The sequence below is a fragment of the Hippocampus bargibanti genome, linkage group LG04 (assembly GCF_051943395.1).
Source record: "Hippocampus bargibanti isolate YZ-2025 linkage group LG04, ASM5194339v1, whole genome shotgun sequence".
NCBI lineage: Eukaryota > Metazoa > Chordata > Actinopteri > Syngnathiformes > Syngnathidae > Hippocampus > Hippocampus bargibanti.
Window position 1 is genome coordinate 9,287,158 of NC_142737.1, and position 27,843 is coordinate 9,315,000.

At 40.6% G+C, this 27,843-nt stretch overlaps 1 protein-coding gene across 2 annotated transcripts in view; it reads right to left on the reverse strand.

Annotated features, from left to right (window-relative positions):
* The window catches only part of efna5b (ephrin A5b), a 114,350-nt gene that overhangs the window by 28,962 nt on the left and 57,545 nt on the right, over positions 1–27,843 (reverse strand). For both annotated transcript variants that reach the window (XM_088993874.1, XM_088993873.1), the window contains exon 2: positions 2,686–2,978. In XM_088993874.1, coding sequence (XP_088850000.1) covers positions 2,686–2,978 — 293 coding nt within the window. The remainder of the gene's footprint in view (positions 1–2,685; positions 2,979–27,843) is intronic.

Genomic DNA, 27,843 nt, shown 5'->3' on the forward strand with positions numbered 1-27,843 from the left:
TTAGGAAACAAAAAAATGGTGTCGGTTGTCCTTTAAAAGAGAAAATAAGCTGGTTAAATTTCTTTAAGGTCAAAAACTCCCTTTAGTATTTCATGGCATGGGTCGTTTCTAAATGTGCTGCTATGAAAGCTATCCATGATCTGTTTTATTCGAGGTACCAAAATAGGAACCATTAAGGATGTATTAAAGGAGCCAAGTTCATTTTGACTTTGAATTTCATGAAGGCTCCATCCATTCCTCCTGGCGCAGTTGCCCCGACAGAGGTTTTGCTTGCTTTAAGTATCCTTCAACTCGAGATAACCTTAAAGTGAGGCACAGACAACCGAACAGTGAACATGAGATGGAGGGTATTCTTTTTGAAGGCTCCAATATATTGCAGCTGGAGAATTCAGCAATAACTTTCTAACTGGCTCATTAACGGGTCCCCTCCCTGTTGAGCTTTTGAATATCTTTGCCATTTTCCACAAAACCGTCAACCTCAGCATACGGTGTGAAAACATGGCTGCCCAATAGTATGCCTGAGCTACAGATATTCTTTATTCTCTTCATGCAAAAATATGACAATAAATAGGACCTGATGATGCTGTTTTATCACAGTAAAAAGATGGCCTTAAGAAACAGATTAATTCATATTTCTGTGATTTATTAACAGGATAAAATTAATTTTTATTCCATACTAAGGCCAAACAAACTCCTGTAGCAGGCAGACCTTTGTCTGTCTCTTAAAGGGCAACCAACGTCACTTTTTTGTTTCTTAACTGATATCAGAAAAACGTTTTAGAGCATCTAAAATACCCAAAACACACAGTATGATATTTTTATTAAAATGCAAAACACCAATAAAAATGACTTAAAGTGTCAAAAATCTGGAAAAAATTGAGCTGCGAATTGGACATTTTCAGAAAGTCCTGCCCCCAGTTCGTGACGTCACGCCAAGACGTCTTGCATTTCTGGAGAATCAAAACAAAACAATGGCTTCAGATTCGGAGAATATGCTTTCTTGTTACACATCCAGTTATGAATATGATTCAAATAGTTCTGAAGAGGAAAGCATACATGTTTGCAATCGATTAAAGAAGTTATTCCCTGTCATTTTGAGGCAAACGGGCGGGGGGAATGTTGCACCCAAAAATGGCCACCGAGCTGTTGTGAGGAATGAATCGTTTCCACAGGCGGATAAATTCCTTCCATGGAGCTTGGACTCCCTCTTCTGGCGGCTTTTGGGTGCAACACAAGGTTTTCAAACCAAACAGTACAGCAAAATACATTGACGTGATGGAAGGACGCTACAATGCGTCTTTTTTACGGTCAGGAGGCGGTCCTTTGGTGACGTCACGTACGGACTCGTCACCAACTCAAAAACAAGACTTCCTGAATGTTCAGCGCGCGTCTTAAAACGTAAAATATAGCTATATGCGATGGAATCTTATTAAAATACGCTCAGTAGAAGTTATTTGAAGCCATTTGTCCGGACACAACTTCTCCGGAGACATCGGTTGTCCTTGAAATGTCAGGGTATGCTGTATAAGTTGAATCATAACGTGGCCATTCATTTTGTTTTTGGGCAGCTTTTCTGTATGATTAAAGAAATCACCACAGCTGCAAGAAACACGTGTGACACTAGACATTAGGGGTTGCAAATGGGGTGGAACTTTTTCCGTAAATGTTGTAGCGGGATGAGTTGTTTTCTTTTTCTTCTTATTTCATGTTATGTTGAATCATCCGCAGATAAAATGACATGACTCATTCCCCTTGCTTAGTAGGGTGAGCCACACAGCTTTTCTCCTTTGCCCCAAAAGTCAGATTTTTGGGTAATTTAAAAACAAAACGATGCAAAAAGATGTTTAAATATGTTCGTATAGCGAATTAGCCCAACATCATCAATGACAGCAGCTTGGCAAAGAAATGATACGTCTAATGTGTTGTCAAAGAGGAGGTAATAATTTTAGCATACTTAGTCAAGTACTGCTCATCATTTTTTGTCAACAAATATAAAGTGACTTTCAAATATTAATAAAATAATACCATGACATGACTGTTTAAAGCTAGCTACGAAAGTTAGCATGACATGCTAGCAACGAACATAGCATGCTAGGCTAGTATGACTGATGTCATCCATCCTCTTCTCTGACGTTATTTCACAAAGCCAAAAAGAGAAGGAAGGTCAAACCCCACTTTTGAATAAGCACATACAGTATTTCGTTGTCATATATGTACTGTTATTGTTTTGTTTAAATGTACAAAATATCTTGTCCACTGGAGAAACACATGTATCCAAATAAATATAAAAAAATATATACAGTATATATTATTATTACATATTAGATATTAAATATAATATTTCTAATGATTATTATCTATAATGAACATCTTACAAAAATATATACGTATCGAATACATTTTAAAAATGGGTCCTTGTTTTAGTCTTTCATGGTGCCAAATGGGACACAAGGAACTACTTTGAAGGGCATGGAAATTTACTGTCTTTCCGTTTTTCTTTTGCTTGTTTGCATATATGTCATAGAAGTGTTTGTTATATAAGCGTTTACGAGCAATATCGACCAATGTTTTAATTTGAGAGGGTGGGGATGAGTTGGGTTCCCGGAATTTCACAACCATACTATTGATTGACACATCACAGAGCTGCCAAGCAAGACAAGCAAACGTAATGAGATGAAGACTCACAGATGTAGTAATATTCTCTTCCCGGTCTGAACTCAAAGCCCAAGGAGAAAGGAGTGAAGAGCTGGAACTTCTCCGAGAACTTGAGCGGCCCGTTGGGCGAATGCGGCCGGTTGCACTCCCAGCGCTTGAAGCCCTTGAAGGTGTGGTCGCACGTGCTGTAGCCGTCGTAGTTGACCATGTAGAGGACGTAGCGTTCCGTCCGTTCCTCGGGCACCGAGTCCGCGTAATGCGGGCAGTAGACATCCAGGTAGTCATTTATGCACACATCGATGTGATAGTCCCCACGGTGGAATCTAGAAAACAAAGCAAAATAAATTCACACCCACGCACCGGAAACTGAAACAGTTCCTAAAATTAGCTCTGATTAGTGTTTGAATTCAGCACACATATGTAGAGCGTGCAAGCTCGACGCTCTGCATTCTGTCACGGCAGCGTTGAAATTTACTGGCAGCCGGCTCTCATCTTCAAGCTTCAATAAATTTCTTTCCACGACTTTGTTTATATCTATAAATCTGTCACTGCGGCACATACTTGCACACGCATCTGCGAATGGAGAGAGAAGTCAAGTGTGGGAAAAAAAAATGCTTCTACAGAGAAGAAAAAAACACTGGAGAACCTCCGCCGACAGAAGGACAAACGCAGACGTGGTACAAAAGATCACAGCCGTCCGTACAAGGGGGTCCAGATGAGAAATGTCATGATGAGAAAAACACGACGCCTGGTCCCCCGACGGTTACGCTGGAAGAGGCCACAAGGGGGTCAAAGGCCTTTGATGCCTACCGATTCATCAGATGTCGACAACATACCTAAACATGCACTCAACACATCTCTTCTGCTGATGACAGAATCGGTCCCACACCTGCGGAATGCCCCTAAACTCGGAGAGCGATTGCTTCGAGGGTCTCCAGCGGTTTGGAGTCAGGGTCACTGAAAAAACGCTTGTTCAACATGCTTTGTGTGCCTTTTAACACCCCAAGCGTTCTCAATGTGACGGTTCCGCACAATTGCACATGGCTGGTACATTTTTTTTAAACGTACCGTATTTTTTGGTGTATGAGGCAATGAAGGATTGGATTTGCCTTTATTAGTCTCGCAGTGGAGAAATTTACATTTCGCAGCAGCAAAGGGTGTACTTTCAAACTTTTTCCATATTTAAAGGACAACCGACACCATTATTTTGTTTCCTAACAGACATCAGAAAAAAACGTTTTATAGCATCTACAATACCCAAAACACGCAGGCTGATATTTTTAATACCCAAAACACCAATAACAATGACTTAAAGTATCCAAAAACTGCCACAAATCAAATTGGGGATTTTCAGAAAGTCCCGCCCCCAGTTCGTGACGTCACGGCAGGTCTTGCCTTGCTCAAGAAACAAAACAATGGGCTCACGGAGTTCAGATTTGGAGCCGTCAATGACTTTACGGCTGTAAAACTCGAACCAAACTTTTAATTGAAAATTGCAGACTGTAGGAAAAGTGTCCTCAAGAAAAGTCTGAGAAAAAAGTTTGGAGGGCTCAGCATGAACCCTTTCATGCATGCTGTAAACTGATAATATAATGTGTAGTCAACTGTAGTGAACAATGCCCCCAAAAGAGTTCATATGTATACAGTAATCCTTCATTTTTCGCAGTTAATGGGGACCGGGACCACCCGTGATAGACGAAAATCCACAAAGTAGAGTTATATAATAATAACACAGAGAGTGGTGCTAGTTGGGGCTGAGAAGATTATCCATCTAATCAAACATGGCTGTAAACACCATGAGATATGGTGCTGTCATTGATGTCAGCGCCGAGAACCTAATAAAGCTGCAGCCATGTAAAAAAAAACTTTCTGCATTTTTTAAAAAATTCGGAATCAATTTTCCCCTGAAACAAATATCTGCGATGCACTGAAACTGCGATGAGTGAGCAGTGAAGTAGCGAGGGATCACTGTATAAAATTGTGATGAACTCTTCTTCTTCAAACTCTCTACCACAAGGAATAAAAAAAGGTCTAAAAATGCATGCACCTTTTTTTTTGTATGTGATGCCCATCGATCCCCATTGTGCCATTTCTCGCTTGATATGCTCTCAATTCAACTCCATCTAGTTGCGTCATTGTAGTTTCAAGTTGCCATTGCAGGATGGATTTTGTCGGATCAAGGCGCTGCATATGTGCGAGAATGCTGATCCGGCATCTGCTGTTACCATTCTACTAAGGGGCAATCCTGACACGCATCACACCATTTTTTTAATATATTTACAATAATAATAATAATAATAATAATAATAATAATAATCCATTTCATTTATAAGCGCCTTTCAAAACTCTCAAGGTCACTTTACAGTCACAGGATAAGATTTTCTGTGGGTGCATGTGCAGCGGCAACCACACGTGCCAGCGTTCACCTAACCCGGAAGTACCTCAAATACATAGAAAGCTACCTAATATATAGTTAATAGCTAGCCAGCTAGATATCTAGATAGATAGTCAATAGCTAGCTAGGTAGCTAATATTTAGCCAGCGAGATAGCCAGCTAGACAGCTAATACTAAAACGAGCTATCTGGCTAGCTATTTGCTATCTAGCTAGCTACCTGGCTAGCTATCTATTTGCCATCTATTAGCTAGATAGCTAGATAAACTGCTGGATAGCCAGATAAATAAAAATAATTGAAGAGAGGAAAAAAAGAAATAACAATTAAAAAAAAATGGGTGTGCTAAAAAAGTTATTAAATTTATACATACACACTCACTATTCTATTTCAAGAATCTAAGGCAACGTTTTGTAAAAGAGAGACGAATGTTTTTTATGCTGTATTGAATATTTATGTAGCCCTAAAACTCAATATTCTGTGGGTCCTGGAATTTGAGCGACAATGACAAAAACCCTGGCACTGGAGTGGACAGACACATCTTAATTAATTTATTTTAAAGCTCACATAGCAATTCCGGCAATCTGCTTGGAGCGCTTTCACTTGTCACTTCATTCGTGTTGGTATAATTGAATGATTAATGTCACAATAAACTGGCAAACATACCCCACACCCCCTTTCAGTCATTTCCCATTACAGTGTGCATATGTGTCAGCTGCCTTTGCTTTGTAGATTCATTTATGTGCATGATTGGATGTGAATGTGAACTACTTTTTTTTTCCAACCCTTCCTCGGCTATGTTTCTTCTTGCAGGGTAAATACCGTCGTGGAGCGTTTTACAAGCTAAGCATCAAGCAGCTCATTGGTAATAACTCATTTTAGTTGAAATCCAGGAAGAGCCACATATTTTTCTTCCTGTTTTAAAATGTCACTGGATTAATGGCGACACTCCTTTTCATCCACCATGTGTATGTAATGGAACGTGTGTTTGCCTTTTGATAGTGTAGGTGTGAATGTTACTACTGCCCTTCTCTTCAAGCGTCGGCATTCGTCAGTTTTTTTCCCTGGTGTGCGTGTAAAATCAGACACAAAAGATATCGCTAACGTGAACTACAAACATGCAAGAAACACATTTCCGATTCCATGCACACTTTGTGTACCCCATGTTCGGTTGGCGCGGTGAGTGAAGGGCGCTTGGCAAAGGGAAAGCACTGAGAGAGCCAGAAGCTGGCACAAAGTGAGAAAGGAACAAGGAGGGAGAGAGAGAGCATTCACTTCCCAAAATAAAATAAAAAATTAAAAAGTGAAAGTTTACACAAGGAAATAGAATATCTAAACTTGAGTACGCACCTCTCAAAAGAGAACAACGAATACAACGCCAGCATAAGAGGAATGAGCTATGCTGAAGTATATCATCTCCAAATCTCTTCCCCGAAAATCCGCTGCAGCTCAACTTGGGCATGTCTCTTTTCCCACTTATAAACCTCGCTGCCAGAAACCAAATCCACGCTGTACCGAACACGTCGGTTGGAAAGAGACATAAGATCCTGTGATAAAATGGAGGAGAATGAGGCTCTCCTGTGTCAGCTATGGGAAGTATAGCTGTATTATTATTAACATATTTTATTTGAAAGTGGAGTGAAGCCAGCTGCATCAAAACAAAACTTTGAGATAAGTTTCAAACTCATTTTTTTTTTTGCTGCGGGCTACGTTGTAGTTACGGTTTCATGTAAAGGGCCGTGATGAATTTGGCAAAACCATTAGAATATTTCATCTCGACCGCAATTACATAAACAAGACACAACCAATTGCGGTGAGACCTTTACAAACCCCTTGGCTTACGAACTTTTTGGTTTACGAACGTTTTACATTTATGAAAATTTTACCTTGGCAGACGAACTATTTTTTGGGATACACACGGAGAAAATGGTGGCCACCATGTTTGTCCTCTATTCGCCGGCCCCGGTCTTCGGTTAAAGCTACGTGATTGGTCAAGAATGCAGCCGTGGAGGAACGGGTTATAGACAGAGAGAGAGTGAGGGCGTTCTCCAAAAAACAAAATGGTGTCTTCGGTTAAAGCCACGTGATTGGTCAAGAACCCAGCAGTGGGGCGGGGGTGTTAAACATTAAAGTGACAGGCAGACTGGAAGAGAGTGTGAAAACACACACACACACGAAAGGGAGATGACAGAGCTTGAAACAAAAAAAACAAAAGTGTGAGAATAGTGAGAAAATGGATAGAAAGCAGTTAAAATATATGGGATATTGCAACTGTTTTATATCCATTTTCTCACTATTCTCACACTTTGACACATTTGTTCAGGCTCCCCAAATAACCCGCACAAGTCATCTGTACATTTGATGCAAAAAGCAATCAACCCAGCTAAACAGATCACAATTGATGAAGAATCAAGAAAAAGCACCTACAAGGGATCATTCCTCATCAAGTGTATAATGCTGAGGAAACCGGACACTCCATTCCATCAAGCCATTAACGACCATCACAAAGGTAAATAAAATGAGTTTATTGTAGAGTACAGTTTATTTCTTTAATTATAATACCATTTTGTTTTATATTTTATATTTTATATATTTATATATATATATATATATTATATTTTATATTTTTGTATTTTGTGTAGTTTAAGGCTTAGAAAATTAGAAAGTAGAAAATTATGTTTTATGGGGACCTGGGAACGCATTATTCTCATTTTTCCTATGGGATACACACTTTTCGCCTTAGACACTCTTTCTGGGAACCAATTAAGTTCGTAAGCCAAGGTCCCACTGTACTAGATAACTAGTTTTCAAATTAAAGTAAAAAAATAATGACTGTTATTGGTGTTTGCTGTTTACATATGATAATTTGAAAAAAAAAAAAAAAAATCTTGTGGGCCTCAAACAGCTAGCTCGTTAAAAACGTCCATACATAAGGTTCACATAATTATTTAAGAGTGTCTCATATATTCAACATCATACTGTATGATGTGAAAATGTGGTATTTCGTGGAAATTGCGCAAAAGTCCTCATTATAATAGCCTCATAAAAGCTGGCAAAAAAAAGAAAAATAAGCACCCCAGATGGAGTTGTTGTGGATGAACTAAGCCCAAAACACACTTGACCGAGTCATTACAATCACTTTTTCCATTTTCTCATACACTTCTTCACATTTGCAAAGACACAGAGCGCCATGTTGGGGTGGGAAGCTCTATGGCACAAAAACAGGTAATTAAGAAGCTGAGTTAAATGGTGGGCTAATTGTAAAATGGTGATAATTACATGTCTCTGTTATGGTGCAGCTGTCTCAAAAGGCTGTGAGTCACACCACAGAGCCAGCCGGGCTCACACACGGTGGCTTCGTGTGATGCAACGATTCTCTGACAAAAAAAAAAGGTCCACACACAAACACGCACACAAAAACACAAAGAGACGAAATTTGGACAGAGCACACGGGACAGCGTGAATGGCCATCACACCCTCTGATTGGCTCATTTCCATTTCAATTACACACCCCAGTGACATTGGGGTGAGACAAATGCACACCTATGCTCGCGCGCTGTAATGAACTCCCATCAGGCACCTTTTTGAGAATGAAAAGTGATCCAAGTCCTTTAAATCAGATGAACAATTGAGATCCAATAGCAATTTTGCTAAAAGGTGCAGTCCAGGAGTGCCAAAAATGGGATTACTGTCTTCCACTGCAATAAAGATGGTGGGTAATTCTAGGCAATTTTAGGCAAGATTTTTCGGTCATATGTCATAAATCATAACGCATGCCGAGGCTACACAAACACAAAAACAGCTGACATGTTGGCCAGCAAAGAAAATAGCCAAATAACCACAAATAATTCGTGGCAGTCGCTCACGTGACAAGGCAATCGTTTTAAACAGGTAGCGGCGGACCATCAAGGCCTGCAAAGCCTTCTATGCTGGCCTAAAAATATCTGAATCACTGATGTTAATTATATTTTGTCCATTTTTTCCCCGGTTGCGCCAGACGTGTGTTTTTGTATTTAAGCTTTTAACCAATCACATTTCAGCCATCATTAGTTTCCTGGGTCAGAAATCTACCTGGACGCTTTCACAATACATTCCGCAGGCCCTGTCGCATCAAACGTATCGATCAAACTCATCAAACGTATCGATCAAACTGGTGCTTAACCAATAAGATTTCGAGTTGGCAACCCAAGGCCTGCTGCAAGGCGCTGGAAACGTCAGATTTTTCGCAAACTATGATTGGCTAGTCATGACTGGCTAGTCACTAGCCAATCATAATATCACTCGCCGCTAATGATGAGAGCATACTGGCCAGAGCTGGCACACTGTATCCGTAGCGAGCTGCATAAGCAAATCTATTTTTGTGTCGATTTAATAGTGGTTTTGTCAAACCAAAAAGAAATTGATTTGGTTGCAGATTTACTTCTGTATAAGCTCTCAGTCGTACAGGAGTGGTCCATCGATGAGAAGGTTTCTTCAGCCGTCATCTGTACAAATTTGAAGTAGAACAAGTAAAGAACCGGCCATCATCACCACGCCGCTGTAGTTACGATGTCACAGTGAAGGCAGTTTGTACCATCAATTGTGAGACCGGAGTGATTTGAAACTGAATTGCAGGTTGGGGGGAGCAGAGGACCACTCGCTGTGGTCCCACTGATTGTTCCTGACTAACCTGAGAGTAGGCACTTATCATAGCTGTGTCCGGCGCCGCCATGGCTGGACATTAGGGATATATAAATAGGGCCGATACGACCAGTCAGACTTTAGTTCGCTGACAAAGCCTCTTGGATAGGAGGCGAAACGTCCGAAACCTTCACTTTTGTACAGATGACGGCTGAAGAAACCTTCTCATCGTTACAGATTTACTGTTAAAGTCATTTCCAAGACGGATTTTTCAAGAAAAAACAGACATCATTAAGAAAGGTCGGTTAGTTATTTCCCGGCTAATGGTACCCTTTAGTGGACTTGTAGTAAATAACACTACACTTTTATCAGTCTGGATTGATTCAGACATAGCACTACTAAAGGCCTAGCAATGAAATCCACGGCCCAGCAATGGTAACAGGCCTTTGTAGTGACCAACTTACTGCTTTTATTTTATATTTTTTCCATTTTTTTTTCTACCATCCCCAGAGTCCTTTGCTTCACTCGCCTTGCACATGACCCTAAATCAGATCCATTTACATGACCGCAACTCTCTGTAACAAAAGTCATGCGTCTGATTTTCAATTTTAAATCCTCCGGCATGGTTTTGTTTGCTTGATAAATCAAATCACAAACCAAGAAAGTAGAAACGCACGTGAACCTTAAAAAAGAAAACAGAGGTAATTGTTTACTCAAAACGTGTGCACCTTGTTGAGTGTTTGCACGCTCGAAAGCTTGCGTCTTTGTGTCATATTTGTTGAATTTAGTCCAAAGGAGAAGAAAATATGTCAAGAGGGGATGAACTCTAACTGAACCCGGATTTGGATTACCCATTGCGAAATCTATCCTGGATCTTTCCACACGGTTTGTATGCTGCAAATACACAACGCAAACACTTTGTGGTCGTTGGTGCAGATGTCTAATTAGGCACCACCGGCGTGATATAAGAGGAGCAATGACATCCCCAGCACATCAATCTGTAACAGTTTGGTGGTCTGTCAGATTTTGGATTTGGAAAAACATAATAAAAAATTCCCATAGGAAATTATGTGCAACACAACGACAAGTGGTTCACGTGTCTGCAGTGTAGTTCGGAGATCTGGGTTTAAACCTCTCTCTCTTTCTCTTAACTCATTCACTGCCAAAAATGTGTCCACTCCAGTGCCAGGGTTTTTGTCATTGTCACTCAAATTCCAGGACACACAGAATATTGAGTTGTAGGACTACATAAACATTTAATGCAGCGTAAGAAGTTTTAGACACTTTTTTTTTCCATCAGAAAAAAGAGTTAACTCCTAAATTATATGGGTCTGGAGTTATATAAGCTTGAAATGAGTGTGGCTCACCAAAATACAATGCAATACAGTACATATTGGTTTATATAGCGCTTTATCAACAGCTGAAGCTGGAACAAAGCACTAACATGGGAACAAGTAAAAATGCTGCCCCCTTGTGGAAAATAAAGAAAATATTGCCAGAAGCCATGGCCAGCGCTTTATCGACACCCAAGCATTAAAAAACAAAACCCAAAGAAATTCGGGAATGGCGGTCTGTCATATTTTCAATTCCCTGCAAAATCTTGATTTCTAGCACGAGGGTGTTCAACTTTACGGAGTCCAACTGTATTACATTTTTTTGCAACTGCAGTTTTTTTTTTTGCAATTGCAGTTTCCCGAAAAAGCCCTTCAACCCCGTATGGTGTTGGCCTTGTTACGTCTGATGGTAGGAGCCTGTAATGAAGAGCGAGGAGAAGGTGAGGAGCAGATAACGCCATCCAATATTTTCTCTCCACAATAATATTTGCTGTTAAATTAAATTCCTCTCAGCAGCTCAACATGTCTACAAGTCTCTTTTCTTCAACAGCACAAAGATGGAGATTTTTTTTCCATCTCCTTCCTTTTTGTCCAAGGGACCGACGAAAAATTACAATACGCCCCTCTGTCAGAGTCATATAGAAGTCCAGAACATAAAACAGACTTTCCGGACCCGTCTATCACAACCAAACTGCGCTTGGGCTCAGACATGCTTCTGTGGGAGATAACAGTAGAGAGAGGAAATGAATATTATAAAGGGTATGATGACATTTCTGCAACAAAGTCAGACGGGTAGAAAAGAAATACTGGCAGTCAAAGCGGGTGGAGAAAACTTGAGGGTTTCTCCAGATGTCCTCAACCCAAAACCTCTTGCAACATAACAGCGTTTCGAATCAACTGCGCCATCGATCACAGACGATTGGCGGAAATCCTGAGAAGGCGCTGCACAATTGCACCTTGGAATGGGTTATATCAAAGGTGGCAAAGTCATTTTTTGCCACGGGCCACATTGTAGTTACGGGTATGAATTTGGGGAAGCCATTAGAATGTTTCATCCCCTCCACATGTTATATATAGAGCGTGCAAAAACAATTATGAATAACTAGTTTTCAAGTTTCAAGTAAAAAAATAATTACTGTTATTGTGGTTGACATGGGACAATTTGATTTTTTTTTGTTCTGACTGTAGCAAGCATCATGGTTTGATTTGCTTTCGTGGGCCGAATACAATGATGTGCCGGACCAGATTTGGCCCCCGGGCCTTTATTTTAACACCTGTGGATTATATTAATGCAGCATATGCTCTCAAATCACCCTTTTTTAAACAGCATATTGTGTATTCACTAAAATACAAAAATTGTGGAATACCTTTCAAATAGCCTCAACATTTATTTGCTCATCGAAGTGGATTTTATGAGTATGAAATATTACAAAAAAGAAGACTTGCAAAGTTTGCAGTGGTCACGTGGCTCAATTGTTTTGATGATGATACTAGTGTAGCGTGTTCTACCGGTAACACATTCACATTGTGAGTTCTAGATACTTGGCAATAAAGATGATTCTCATTGATTTTGATAATGTGGTACTTCCTGATTTCTATTGGATTGTTTCATCTGACTTCAACAGAATTGCTTTTCATTTAAATATTTCTAAAATTTACAATGCCAATATTGTGAATATGGAGGTGATCGACAGATTATGCAACTCCTTCCATCCATCCATTTTACAGACCGCATGCCCTCATTAGGGCCGCGAGGGTGCTGGAGCTTATCCCAGCCATCTTTGGGCATGGGGGGAGGGGGAATTGGTTGCCAGCCAACCAGTCACATTCACACTTACACCAAGGGACAATTTAGAGTGTTCAATCAGCCTGCCATGCATTATTTTGGAATGTGGGAGGAAACTGGAGTACCCGAGAAAACACATGCAGACCCAGGGAGAACATGCAAATGCCACACACTGAAGGTGGACCTGTTTGCTATCACCGTATAACTAAGGAAATAGCTACAGACTCTTACAAAGAAATTTTTGACCGCATTGAAGCGTGTGATCGTTTTATTATTTTTTTTTTGTAAAACTATTTGTATTTGTTTATTGTCGCTGGAGAATACTGCACAGATAGTGTTTCAATGCCTCATATAAACGGTAGGACAGTATGCCAGAGACTGTTATGATATGTCATAAAAAATGGATCATACCGACATGTTTTAGATTGTTTGGCCTTGTCATTAATCTGCAAGGAGAATCCAGGCAAGCTCCATACTATCAAAGAACCGGAACGAAGCAGGGGAGGCAGGAGCAGCGGAATCAAAAGACCAGCATGCATGAACGTCGCTTGTTACACGAGCTGACAGATGCATTCCAGATTGGCTAACAGGCCGGTAGGTTTACGGTCTCAGCGGGAGTTTGCTGAGAAGACACACAGATTTAAACTATAACATATATTACCGCTAATGTGCAAGCACACGCAGGGTGGAAAATATCAGTTTTGTTTTTGATTGCACATTTACCGTAAAGAGATGTTTGCACATCATGGTGCATTTTACTGGGTATATGTGGTGCTGCTTTATTGTCGGGTGGAGGGTGGGGGGCTGAGAACAGGTGGTCAAGCCAGTATAATATAGTGTCTGTCAGCAAAGAGAGGCACCTACTCATGCATTCCTTCACTTTCATCAAGCCCTCTCCTCATGTTCCCCTCACTCTTGTCACCAGCCTTCCACCGCAAGCCACCACGGCCGTGCCCGCCGCCGTCACCCTCAACTGTGATCTTAACGATATTCATTTCTGCCATTTCCGTCTGTCAGTGCTCATTTCGCCCCCAGGGGAGACAATGAATTAAGAACAGCGACAGACAAGTTCTTGTTCTGTTCTTCTTGGCGCTCGGGCCACCGTTTGATGTCGTCCCGCATCAGAATGCCGTGGCTCAAATCTAAATCGGAGATGTGGAAAAGAATGAAAGGGTGGGGGGGGACAGATACTTCCTGAGAGATCGAGCACTCTGACAAACAACCATTTTAGGGGTGTGAAACACTGGTGTGTAGACTGTGTACTGTATGGAGCACTGTGCGTGTGTGGTAGGTTTGTGTCTATGTGCGTCAAAGGATTTCTTTATGTGTCTGCCCGTAACCAAGGGAGTCTTGGGGAAAAATGACACATCCACCCCCCCCTGCGACATCCTGTCAGCCCCTGGGGCCATCCTAGTGAATTATAGCCTCCCCAAAGCCACTTCAAGGCTTCCGTAAATACTGTACTGTGTGTACTGGGAAGACGTGTGCTTCGTTGTATGCATGCTCACAAATCGGCTTGTTTGTGTCAATTAACAGACAATCACGTTGGAGACAAATTGGCGATTGGTCGCTCGTTTTTTTTCCGTTTTTTTTTTTAATAGCCTGAGGGAGTTGTCTTGCTTCTTGTGCATAGGAGAGAACAAAGCATAGAGATGAAGAGCAGTTAAACCACAAACCCGCCACATATATTTTCGGCCCACGAAAGCAAATCAAACCTGTGAAATTCCATGATAGTGGCTAAAATCCTAACCAAAATTTCATATTTTTGGATGTAAACCACAATAACATTCATTATTCTTGACTTCAGATTTGAAAACTAGTTATTCATTAATTTGTTGCGCGCTCTATATGTAATATGTGGAGGGGATTAAACATTCTATGCCTTCCCCAAATACATAACGGCCCTCGAAAGGAAACCATAACTACAATGTGGCCAGTGGCAAAAAATGACATTGATACCCCTGATTTAAACCTTCCTCAAAATATTAGCCAGTGAGGTTGTTTGCACTAAAATTGGTATAGTTGCACCTATTATCCTTTTGTCATTTTCAGTCAAATTTCAGGACCCGCAGAATATTGAGTTTTAGGACAACATTCAATTAAGCGCAAGAAATCTTAGACTCTCTTCTTTCATCAGAAAAAATGAGTTGATTCCTGAGTTATATGGCTCTGGAGTTACCTGAGCTTGAAATGGGGGTGGCTGCACAAAATACAATGCAGTACATACATATTGGTTTATATAGCGCTTTAACAACAGTTAAGGCTGAAACAAAGCGCTAACATGGAAAAAGGGAAATGCTGCCCCCTCGTGGAAGGGAAAAAACATTGACAGAGGTCTGGCCAGCGCTTTATCGGCATCCAAGCAAGAAAAAACAAAACTTGAACAGATTCTGGAATGGCCCTCCATGTCGTGCTTTTCAATTACCGAATAAATTCGGAATTGGCAGTGAATGAGTTAACGTTCATAAATATCAATTGAAAGTAGATGAAGCTGTCACAATTTGGAACATGTGAAATATTGGATATTTGTATGGCATACTGACAGTCTACACAAAGGTTTGTTTATCGGTGACATATCCTATGAAGCAGCTGACGGATGATTCAAATTATTCGTGATATATGCCCAAATAAATACTTAAAATACATTAAAACAAGATTTTATCTGGGGTTATGATGGTACAACGTGTAGATTTGCCGTTGACTGCACCCAATGGAATATTTATCGAGTATGTCTTCTTATGCAACTAAGTACCAGCTCTCGACCTTTAAAAATAGCCTTTTCCAAAGTGGACAAAGTGGTCAAACTCATTGTCTTTTGAATTGGTGTGTTCGGCTTGTGAAGGGCTGCACTTGTATTAATAATACAGGAGCACAACTAAGTAGACCAACATCATCCATATCATCCTTTTATGTTTTTCTCTCTCTTTCTTTTCATTTCTGTGGATTTCCTGAAATATGCTTTATTTCGTGGTTTGTGCTATAAAGTACTCTGTAAAGGCATTATTCTTGTGGTCCAGATACAAGGCCCTGACCTTCTGCTTCGTCGAAAAAAAAGCAAGAAAAAAAAAAGACATCGTTTTAAAAATTGCAGAAAGTTGTGAAAAAGAAGGGGAAAAAATATATAAAGATCTCGTATTTTTCCGGATTATTCGTCACTCGTTGTATAGGTCGCACCGGCCATAAAATGCACAATAAAGAAGATAAAAAGATATACAAGTCACACTGGAGTATAAATCACATTTTGGGGAGGAATTTATTTCACAAAAGCCAACACTAGCATCAGACATCAACTTCAAATAAAAAGAGAAAACAAAACATTGAATAGTGTGCGCTATGCTAACATTACATGATGCTTACATTACATGACGAACAACGAACTGAGAACGTCCCGTACCTTGTATGTTAAAGTCATTTATTAAAAGTTAAGATAACAAAAGAATAAAGAACAATTAGGGTCACTCCTAACCACTAAATCCAATGAAATCTTAATCTTCTTTGTAAATTTTAAACAACTTTGCTAAGTCCGTAAGTAGAAGCTACGTCACTAAACGTCAAACTCACCGTAAACTTATCAAAACTGGCTTATAACACCCCCGTATAGTTGTATGTGAAACAACACAGGGAATGGATTCATAATTGCACACATAAGTCGCTCCAAAGTATAAATCGCAAACCCCAGGCAAACTATGAAAAAAAAATTGTGATGTATAGCCCAGAAAATATGGAAAACAATTATGCAGTGACATGTAATGGCATCCCCTTAACCATAGACTTGACATGCTCACTGGCAGACATTCGACCTTCAAGGAAGGTTGCCATGGAATTTGTTTGTGGATGCCATAATGTCATTGCTTTCATAAAACCGTGACCCTTTCACAGTTCACCAACTGCCATCAGTAGACGAGGGAGAGGCTCGCACATTCAAAAGAAAGAGCTAAACAATCATTAAAATCAAAACATAGACGTATGCTTCGAGGCTGAATTTGTGCTGAACGAAAATCTGCTCCCACAAGAAGGTTAGATACATAAAAACAGGAAAAAAAATGCAATCAGCTCTTACGCTGCTTTCGAGACGAGAGGAGCGGTTACAATTTACATTTTTATCACACACTTTGCCAATGAATGTTGGCTATGCGGTGAAACACGGTTTGCGCAATTTCGTTCTCGAACGTTCATTTGGTAGAATCGCACGACTATTTTCCCATGCAGAAATGAAGCAAATAGAAATAATCTATCCCCGGGTGCAATTGCAGCAATGATATAACTAATTAGTTCGAAGGATAATTCTAAGGTGACATATTTTAGGGAGGGACATCAAGAAACAACCTACAAAAACGTTGCCTGGAATTGAAAGACTTGAGAGGCATTCAACTTGAGATGTTTCCCTCACACATTGGAGAAAGGCACCATCTGAAAATGACTACCTGGCAAGATCTATAGCTATTATTTCCGTTTAGTTTTCCCGAGCCATTGGCCACCCAGTGATGACAATATTTTACAACATCCTGTCACGCTAACCCCCCTATTATGTGCTGAACTGCACATCGTCTCGGTCGGAGCATAGTTTACGCACTTTGGTAGGAAGGCTTGACGTGCCCATCAGATGACATAAAAACAGCAGTATTTCCCCGATAGCTGTCCGCCCACCAGCTTTCCGAGTGTGAAATACGTCCCTCCCCAAAATAGCCAATAATGGATTGTTTCGTCAGAATAGTGAGTGGGTTGCGCTATCAGAATCAGATTACACAGGCGCCCAACACCTCTGTAGACAGATTTAGAAATTGCTGCTTTTCAAAGCGGAGGGAGGAGGGGCTACATGTTTGGGATTTTGGGAGATAATTCAACAGCCGTTTTGTCATCTTATCTCAGTTGAATACTGTCAAACAATAAACTGTGTCCCTCTCACGTTAGATTAGGAACAATGAAGGACTTGAAAATGCCTTTTTGATATTGTAGAATTGCACAGAATCAATTTCCATCCATCCATTTTCCAGACCACTTAGGGTCTGGAAGGGTATTAGGGTCGCGGGGGTGCTGGAGCCCATCCCAGCCGTCTTCGGGCACTAGGTGGGGGACATCCTGAATTGGTTGCCAGCCAATCACACGGCACACAGAGACAAACAAAAGTCACTCTCACACTCACACCTAGGGAGCATTTTTGAGTGTTAAATCAGTCTGCCATGCATGTTTTTGGAATGTGGGAGGAAACGGGAGAACCCGGAGAAAACCCACCCTGGCCCGGGAAGAACATGCAAAGTCCACACAGGGAGGCCGGACCGAGTCTTGAACTTGCAACCCCTGCACTCTGAAGCCAGTGTGCTAACCACTCGAGTACCGGGCCACCTTCAGAATCAATTTGTTTCTGATAATAATAATAATTTATTAACAAATAAATAAATTACAATATTATTAAAATAACCAAGTACATTAATAAATTAATAATAATAAAAATAATAATAAATTAAAATAAATTAAAATAATAAATTAATAATTAATAACAAATGACCTGCTCTATGAGTACTTGTGTATACAATTTATGCTGTAAAATAGTTAATAATTGCTTTTTAAAAAGTGGTTTTCTAGACTTGGAACGGATTAAAAGTTTTTACATGTATTCTAATTGGAAATATTGTTTTGGTTTTTGAACAAATCAGATTTCAGATTCTGGTCGAAAGGTGAGGTTTGACTGTATACCTAAAGATGTGTCTCCTCTGTGTCTAAAAAACAAAACTAACAATATATTACTTTTTGGGAATGCAAAGCACACCAAAAATATAAGACTATTTCGTGCCTTCTCGCTTTTCTAACACCCCATCCAGACCAAGAGCATCTGCGTGTATTTAATGACAGCTAATGCACACCCGCGCGTGTCTTTGCGGAGATATATGGAGGCAGGAAGACATAGTGAGGCCGCCCAAGATGACAAGGCGAGAGCTGTAACTCCAGACGGGACAGCAGCGCTTTTGTCAGTAGTGATCCCATACCTCATGCCTGTCAAAAAGTTATGCGTGCCTTTAGCTCCAGCACGCAATCGTGTGTGTTAATGCAGCACGCAAGCGTGTGTGTGTGTATGTGTGTGTACGCACTTGGCATGAATCGGACATCTTACAGGACGTTGTGGGTCAGCCTCCCATGGAGAAACTGTCAAGGTCCCGGGCGGGGGATTAAGTGGTGTGTTGGGTACTTTGACTGCATGTCTTATGACGTGCAGTGCCTGCGTTCTGTAGGTCGGCAAAGGTCACTCAACAATGTAGACAGGGGAATGCATGCGCTCAAGAACGTTCACGTATATGCGATTCTTGATGCATACATAGAGTTGTACATCATGCGCGTGTAGATTCTATTTGTGTTCATTTGCACGGTTCAGGGCCGGTTTGCAGTTAGCCTTGTGTCGTTTGTTGCTTGTATTGTATGTGTGAGGCCTTGCTCATGTTTGTGTTTACTCGAGGCGGGTCTTGTGTGAGGGCGATCTACAGAAAGCTCGAGAAATAACAAAAACGAACACTTTGTTGAGACTTTGTTGGGTTACAAGAGGAAAAATGTGTAGTCCTACTGTGAGTAGTGACTAAATCTGTAGCAATAATTAAATACTGACCGAATAAAGTAAATTCAATGGAAAAAAGACTCTGGTGTCTATAGCAATTTTGCTGACCTGAGCTCATTCAATGCCAGACAATGTGCAAAAATGTGTTCACTCCAGTGCCAGGGTTTTTGTCATTTTCATTCAGACACTCAGACACACAGAATATTGAGTTTTAGGACTACATATACATTCAATGCAGCATTAGAAACCTTAGACTGATTTTTTTCATCATAAGAAAATAGTTAATACCTAAATTACATGGGTCTGGAGTTATATGAGCTTGAAATGGGGGCAGCTGCACAAAATACAACACAGTCCGTACTGATTTATATAGCACTTTAACAACAGCTGAATAAAGCTCTAACATGTCCAAAAGGCAAATCCTGCCCCCTTGTGGAAGGATAAAACACTGCCAGAGGTCTGACTAGCACGAAAAAACAAGAACCGGACGAGAAACCTTAGACTCTCTTCTTTCATTAAGAAAAAAAAGTTGGCAATTTTATTTGGTTCTAGAGTTATCTGCAATGGAAATGCGGGCGGCTGTACAAAAGGCAAATGCTACCCCCTCGTGGCAGGGAAAAACATTGCCAGAGGTCTGAACGCAGCTTGATTCGCACCCAAGAAAAAACAAAATCCAAACAAATTCGGGAATGGCGCTTCATGTGATGCATTTCAATTCCTGAAATAAATTCAGGAACGGCAGCGAATGAGTTAATATGAACAAGATTAAGACGTGGGGGTTCCTGCAGAAGAAAAATGTACGAATGAAAAAAAAGGTCAGGGGGCCTGATCTTCAATTTCCTTTAATCCACATTCGCTTTTGCTATCGCTAACCTCGAGTGACACAGCAGCGAAATCCTAATCACCGTCAATATTAATATGAAAACATAAACTTTGAAACGCCTTAACTGCATCAACCGCTAAACCTAGCACCTGCCGTGAACTAAAAAGCAAACACGCACTTAAAAACAGACACAGGACGCTACACACATCCACACACAGACGCACACTTCCACATGCGAAAATCTGTCCCTCCGCACAAAAAAAAAAAAAAAAAAAATGTCTGATAATTGAATCGCTTTGTACTCCATTAAAACTAATTGACCTGGTAGATTTTTTTTCTTCTTTCCCCCTACGGAGGTAAGACAGAAGGTTTTTGGGTTCTGAAATAAGGTCTGCAGGTCGTGTCCTCACGGGCTACGACTTACGCGCTCTTCACACTTTCCAGCTGTGAGTTCACGAACCTTTGAACTCGCCAAGCAGGGCAGGAAATTGACACAAGAAGCTTCGGGAAAGAAAATGAAATATCAACAAGGGAGAAGGATTTGTTGTATTAGCCAACGATTATGACCTTTTTTTGTTGCACTGTTTATTCATGAGCTCAAGCCAAGTTGGGCAAACAGGGAGATGTCTACACACTCACAAAGGGAGGTGTGTGGGGGTAGGGGGGTTGCTTTGCAGTGAGAGGTTATGAAAGCATGTGTTGACATGCTCCGGACAGGTTTTGGGAATTTTACCGACACGTGTGTTCTAAAGTTAGTGCACTTGGAGAATCCTTTGAGTTTATCCATCCTCGGACACTGGCTGCGACGCAGCTGTCTCCTTCACCTCATCCTCTGACCTGAGCTGTCTGCCACTGCCTGTGCACAGCAGTTGCGAACCACGGGTGCCCTTAGCGTTTGTTTTTAGGATCCTAATTTAGCTAAAGTGCATTTTAAGACACCTTGGTACATGACAGAAACCTAAATTGGAATGCTGTGAGGTCACAAATAAAAAAAAACAACAGGGTAAAAAACAACCGATAGGGTATTGTTGCAAATTTGGGCCTCATACTAGACAACTGATTAGCTCTGAACTCATTCACTGCCAGATGTGCAAAACTGTGTCCACTCCAGTGCCAGGGTTTTGGTAATTGTCACTTGAATTCCAGGACCCATCGATTATTGAGTTTTAGGACTACATAAACATTCAATACAGCGTTAGAAACCTTAGACTCATTTCTTTCATCAGAGTTAATTCCTAAATGATATGGGTCTGTAGTTATAGGAGCTTTAAAGGACAACCGACGTCTCCGAACAAGTTGTGTCCATAATTTGTAAAATGGCTTCAAATGACTTTTACTGAGGGTATTTTACAAAGATTCCACCGCATTAAGCTATATTTTACGTTTTAAGACTCGCGCTGAATATATAGGAAGTCTTGTTTTTGAGTTGGTGACGAGTCCGTACGTGACGTCACTGAAGGAACGCCCCTGACTGAAAAAAAGACACATTGTAGCAGTCCTTCCATTACATCAATGTATTTTGCTGTACTTGTTTAGTCTGAAAACCTTGTGTTGCACCAAAAAGCCGCCAGAAGAGGGCAACCAAGCTCCATGGAAGGAATTTCTCAGCCTGTGGAAACGGACTGATTAATTCCTCACAGGAGGTTGGACGCCATTTTCTGCCTCTTTTTGGGTGATACATTTCCCCCCAATGTTGCCTCAAAATGGCATAGAATAAATTCTTTAATCGGTTGCAAACATGTATGCTTTCCTCTTCAGAACTATTTGAATCATATTCATAACTGGATGTGTAACAAGAAAGCATATTCTCCGAATTTGAAGCCTTTGTTTTGATTCACTAGCAATGCAAGACGTCTTGGCGTCACATCATGAACTGGGGGCGGGACTTTCTCAAAATGCCCGTTCGCAGCTCAATTTTTTTGCAGATTTTAGACACTTTAAGTCATTTTTATTGGTGTTTTGCTAATTCGGAAATGGCGCTCTTCGTCATATTTTCAATTCCCAAATAAATTCACGAATGGCAGTTAATGAGCTAATCATTTACAGTAATTCAAATAATCTACATTTTTCTATCCATAATTAATTTAATGTGTATGAAATTAATCTCTTTTTTTTATTAATAGTAGTTTTGGAAGAATAAAAATGTGTGTTTATTTATTTATTTTTATAGAAACACTACTAAATTATGGCCAGCGCTTTATCGACACCCAAGCACAAAAAAACCCTGACCAAATTCGGGAATGGTGCCCTACGTCATATATTCAATTCCCCAATAAATTTGTGAATGGCAGTTAATGAGCTAATCATTTCATTCAAATAATGTATTTTTTTTCGGTCCATAATTAATTTAATATGTATGAAAGTAGTCTCTTTTTTGTAATAGCAGTTTTGGAATAATACAAGTGGTTATTTATTTTGTTATATTTAATTTATTTATTGATTTTTTTTTTAATAGAAAAACTAATTATTTATGGCCAGCGCTTTATCGGCACACAGGCATGAAAAACAAAATCCCAACAAATTCGTGAATGGCGCTATACGTCATATTTTCAATTCCCGAATAAATTCGTGAATGGCAGTGAGTGAGTTAAAGTTTCTCTTCGCATCCACTTTACACATTTGGACCCCGTTGCACGGTTGCTGATAGATGATGCAACACATGACCCGTAGCTCAATTCATTCATTTAAAGCCCGAAATAGATTCCGATATATATATTTTTGAGTGAGTTGTAATTTTCTAGGTGACACATACAGTCTACATCTGGAGTTGCCAATCATCAGAATAATTAGCCTGTCCCTCACTTCATCTTGAGGCGTCTTTCATCACTTTCTCGGCCGCTGCGTTGAAAGACGAACCGCCTGGCATTGATGTCCCTATCAGGACGCAGCAAGGGGCCCCTTCAACAGGAGCAGCAAAAGAGATATGCATTGAGGGGGTACGCTTCACCGCACCTTCTTAAAAGTGTCATGGGTCAATTCAAACTCAATTAATTCCAAGCGATAATCCCCTCCTCATCCCTTTCACCTGCATGCTTGACACTATCAAAAAAAAAAAAAATGCGCCTAGTGAGAGCCTCCGTCATATTTCCACCTTGTTACTCGTCGGGGGAAACTCAGCCTTCAAGCGGCCAGATAAACACACCAATTCCCATAAATACAGCTGACCTTTTGCTTCGCTTCCAGGCAAAAGAAACATCAGGCATGTCTTATTTCTTGTCTTGCACACCCCCCGGATAAAGACGACACGAGATGCCATGAAAACAAAACATCATATTTTAAATCAAAGCAAAGGTGCGACGGAGAAAAATGCGATTAGAAAAAAAGAGCGTAAAAGAATGAAAATCACATTGCGATCTATCAATCTACATGACCATCTCTAAGGTTCTGCACACCAGCGTGTGAGTGGTCACGGGGGGGGGGGGGGGATAGAAGTTATCATATTTAAAAGTTCCATGCCACCCACAAGGCCCACAATGGAAGCAGAGAAAATCTGGGGTCAATCTGAGGTGAATAGACACAGCCTGTTAACCTGTCATCTTTATGTAGGAGATCTGGTCTTTGAGTAATTTAGGACTTGTTACTCCATTATAGAACTAATTTACAACTTGGTAAACTCCTTCACAGGAAGAGGTTATTAGTCAGGTTACAAATATATCAATTAATGGAAAGGACAACCAATTAAAATGTCTATGTTCTGTTGGTTTATGGATGTTGGTGATTGGGACGTCCAGCAGCGTGGTATTCAAATCAAGAAGACTAACTAATGTATCACTTAAATTTGCATATCTCTCAATAAATAGCTCGGCATAGGGCTGCAGAAGTTGGGCGTCGGTCATGAAGGCTATGTCCCCTTCCGGCAGTAAAAGACAATATTCCTGTGTTCAAGCCTATGTTCACAGTGTGACTGAATATCTCTGACAATAACACTTTCAGATTATTCAGGTTGTAGTCCTGTTCAAGCTCAAACAGCCTCAGATAACAAGTTATGAAGGCACAGGAAGGGATATCGAAAAAAAACCACAATCACGTTTAAGCAGATTTGACACAAGACATTGGATCAAAGTCACGTCCGAAGCAATCAACGTCCGGCAAGCTATTGTTGAAGCTTGTCAACTCGGGTTGTTAAAAGCCATTTTGAACACGCAAATAACACAATCCATCTCCAGATGAAATGAAAGTTAATAAGGAATATTTGAAGAGGGAGGCGTGATGAATAAACATTGGAAAACACCATTGGCTGGTGAAGACTATTTATCACTCGCTCCGAGAGAGGAAATGCACCTGGGATTTGGTGAAAGGAATTGAGGGAAATATGTCCACATGCCTCTTGGTCACAGTTGGTTGGAGATCACTTAAACCAGTGGGCCGGCGGGCAAAGCTACACACGTGCATAAACACGCGGGAACAAATAAACATGCGTGATCATTTTAATCAAATGAGTCAAGCGCTTTCAGGACGTGTCGCCCAGTTGATCGACTTTCATTATCATCGACACCAAGGGCACCCAAAGTATTCGACAAAAATGACCAGGCTTTCATGTTGTTCTTGGCCTTCGCGTGTGCTCTTGCATAAAACATCAAGCATCTTAAGTGCTCCTGTTGTAATCATAGCGACCCCTGCATCGCCATCATCGCTGATTCCATGCAAGTGACTGAAGGTCCTTTTAGGGCATCCAGAACAAAAATCGGCTCTTAATCAATAGACAAGCTTGTTAGGGCTGTTTGCTACCGTGTACACACTTTTAGGCGGAGGAGGATGATGAAGGTTGGTTGATGGGAGGTCAGTACATTGCAGTAAAACAACAGTGGTAACCAACATTGACAGATCCAGGACGAGATACAAAAGCAGTTGAGCCATACAAGTGCAGTGGCCAGTACGTGGTCTGTGTTTCGGTCTCCTAACCCAGTGATTTTCAACCACTATCCCGCGGCAGGTGCGCCGTGAGAAATTATCCAATGTCACTTTTTGAACATTTTATAAAATAGCTATTAATCATTTTTGCAAATACAGTAAAGTCTCGTTATATCGATATCGGTTATATCGATAGTACTGCTTATTACGATACTATTTCTATGAACGCAAGGAAAAAATTTACATGCCGCAGAATCGGATATATCGATAGTCCGGTTATATCGATATGTTTTCCGACTCCCGAGAATATCGATATAATGAGACTTCACAGTATGTCCTTGTCCTGTGTCCGTGCTGGACTTGGAGGGTAATTGGATTGGATTTTTGCCTTTATTAGTCTCGCAGTGGAGAAATTTACATTTCACAGCAGCAAAGTGATGAAAGAAATGAAAGTAGAAAAGCAAAACACAGGAGCTGCTGGAAAGGCAGCCACTAATTCAATACGTAGCTGATTGTCTCATTCTATTCACACTCACACTATTTTGTTCGCCTGCGTGTCAATACAGAGAAACAGGCAACCATTATGTCATAAAGTTTATGAGAAAAACAACAAAGGTAAATGAGAAAGCGCCAAAAGCTAGTTACCTAGTAGGTTCACACTGACTGAGTATAAATAAATTAAGAAACGATATTGTAATTAAATATACTGTTAAAGGTGTCATTTATATTATTTTTGGTTAGTGGTGTAATATAAAAAAATGTACCCAAGAGCAAAAATATGTCCAAGAGCAAAAAAGGTTGAAAAACACTGTACTAAACCACAACTGATTGTTGAGTCACCTGCATTTTTGGCTGCTATTTACATCTGTTTATTACTGGACCACTGTTAAACTGCATTTAAACCAGACGGGATTATATTGATTACATCATCACAATAAAAAATAAGTATCATTCACAAAAAGCCTAACACAAAGAAAAAAACAGATTTGAAATTCATTAATGCATGTGAAAAAAAAGCAGATGAGCAAGTACAGACCCTTGAGGAACACCGGATGTGACATCGGTTAATTCTAAAGTACATTTTCCACCTCTCACAAACTGTTTCAGCCCAAAACTAAGGCACACCTGAAACTCTTGAAGAAGTTAGCCAGGAATGGTACATGATAACGACTTCTGTCATCAAGTGCTTTTTGAATATAAAAGTAAAACGCGTCAACACAAGTGCCACCATTAAAGCAGGTGTAAGGAGAGTGATGAACAAGCTAATTGGGCAAAATGGAGATGCATGGCGTAGAATGCCACTAGACTCCAGAGTAACCAATTCTTAGCAGGTGTTTATTATTGTTCAGAATCTGCCAAGCAACCAGCAACACACTTGGAATTGTTATTTTGTAAAGGCAGTTTGTGTATTGGCTTGTGATTGGTTCTCATTACAATATGTAAATTTATCCAATGAAGGTCCTGGAAGTGCACATCCGCAAACAATGTTGAAACATGCATGAAGGGCCGGCCTAATCAAGTTTTGCCATGTATGTGTTTGCTGGCGCGCATGTGATCGCAAACCACTAAAAGCCGTTGAGCGACGCCCCCGGGAGCAATCCTTCATGAGCCATCAACCGGGGCGGACAGGCAAAACTGTGCACACACATACACTCACTTACATGCACTCATGCAGCCAAAGTGGTTCCCTAATGAACCCTTGTCAGAACAAAGGTTAGAGAGGAAGGAAGGGAGGGACGTAAAAAGCAGAGATGAGGTAGGAATGGAAGGTAGAGGGATGGGGAATAATGTGATCATCCGCAGACCGCTTTGGCCTTCAAATCGATCGCTTATCACTGTCACCTAATCTGCCCATCTCTCCCTAGACCCCCCAGCTCTCTGTCGTTCTTTCTCACTGCCCATCTCCTCGTCTCTCTCTCTCTCTCTTTCCGATGCAGATAGGTGTGAAGAAAATGAAGGGCGGACCGAGATATAAGGAGACAGAATGATGGAGTGTGCACCTCTCATGAATAGGATTAGAGAAGAGAAAGAGGGAGAGGAAGTCGAGATGGAGTAAAAAGCAAAGGCAAATAAAGACCAACAGAAAGTGAAGTGGAATGACAGAGAGAAAGGGAGGGAGGGCTGGGGGGGAGGGGGGGGGCTGGTAAGGGATTCAGCCAACCTCTAAATCTACAGTAAATCTGTCGGAGGCACAACAGCAGACGGTGAAGATACGAGACCAAAATAATGATAATAGAAATAAAAAATGAGGGAGGTGTTTAGAAATATCCAACAGAGCATTCATTGGATGTCTAGCTTTAATTCTGATTGTGTTTATTTTTTTTTCCAAAATAAAATGCGTATGTGTGCGATGCGTATGTGGTACTGTCGCGGCTTAGAACTGAAGCGGATTCACGTGGGACAGGAAAGGGGAGAATATCTCTTTTCGTCAACGGATGCGACAGCTTCGTGTTTGCTCTCAACATTTAGCTTGTAGTAGACGTGCACATTCCACCATGACGCTCCTGATCCACTGGTGAATAGGACACTTTAACCTCTCCATCTAAAATTGCTTCATGTCACAAAGAGGGTACAGAAAGTGCTCTGTGTCTTTATGTTGTCATATTATTTGTTATTTAGTTTTTTTGTTGTTGTTTTGACTTCAAGATGGCGCTGAGAAAGTGGCTGCCTTTGCAGCAGCTCCTGTATTTTGTTTTTCTACTTCTTTCTTTCCTTTCATCACTTTGCTGCTGTGAAATTTACATTTCTCCACTGCGAGACTAATAAAGGTAAATCCAATTCAATCCAATCCAAAATTACAGACAGAAAATCGCACTCAGTCGCAGAGTCAAATGGTCAT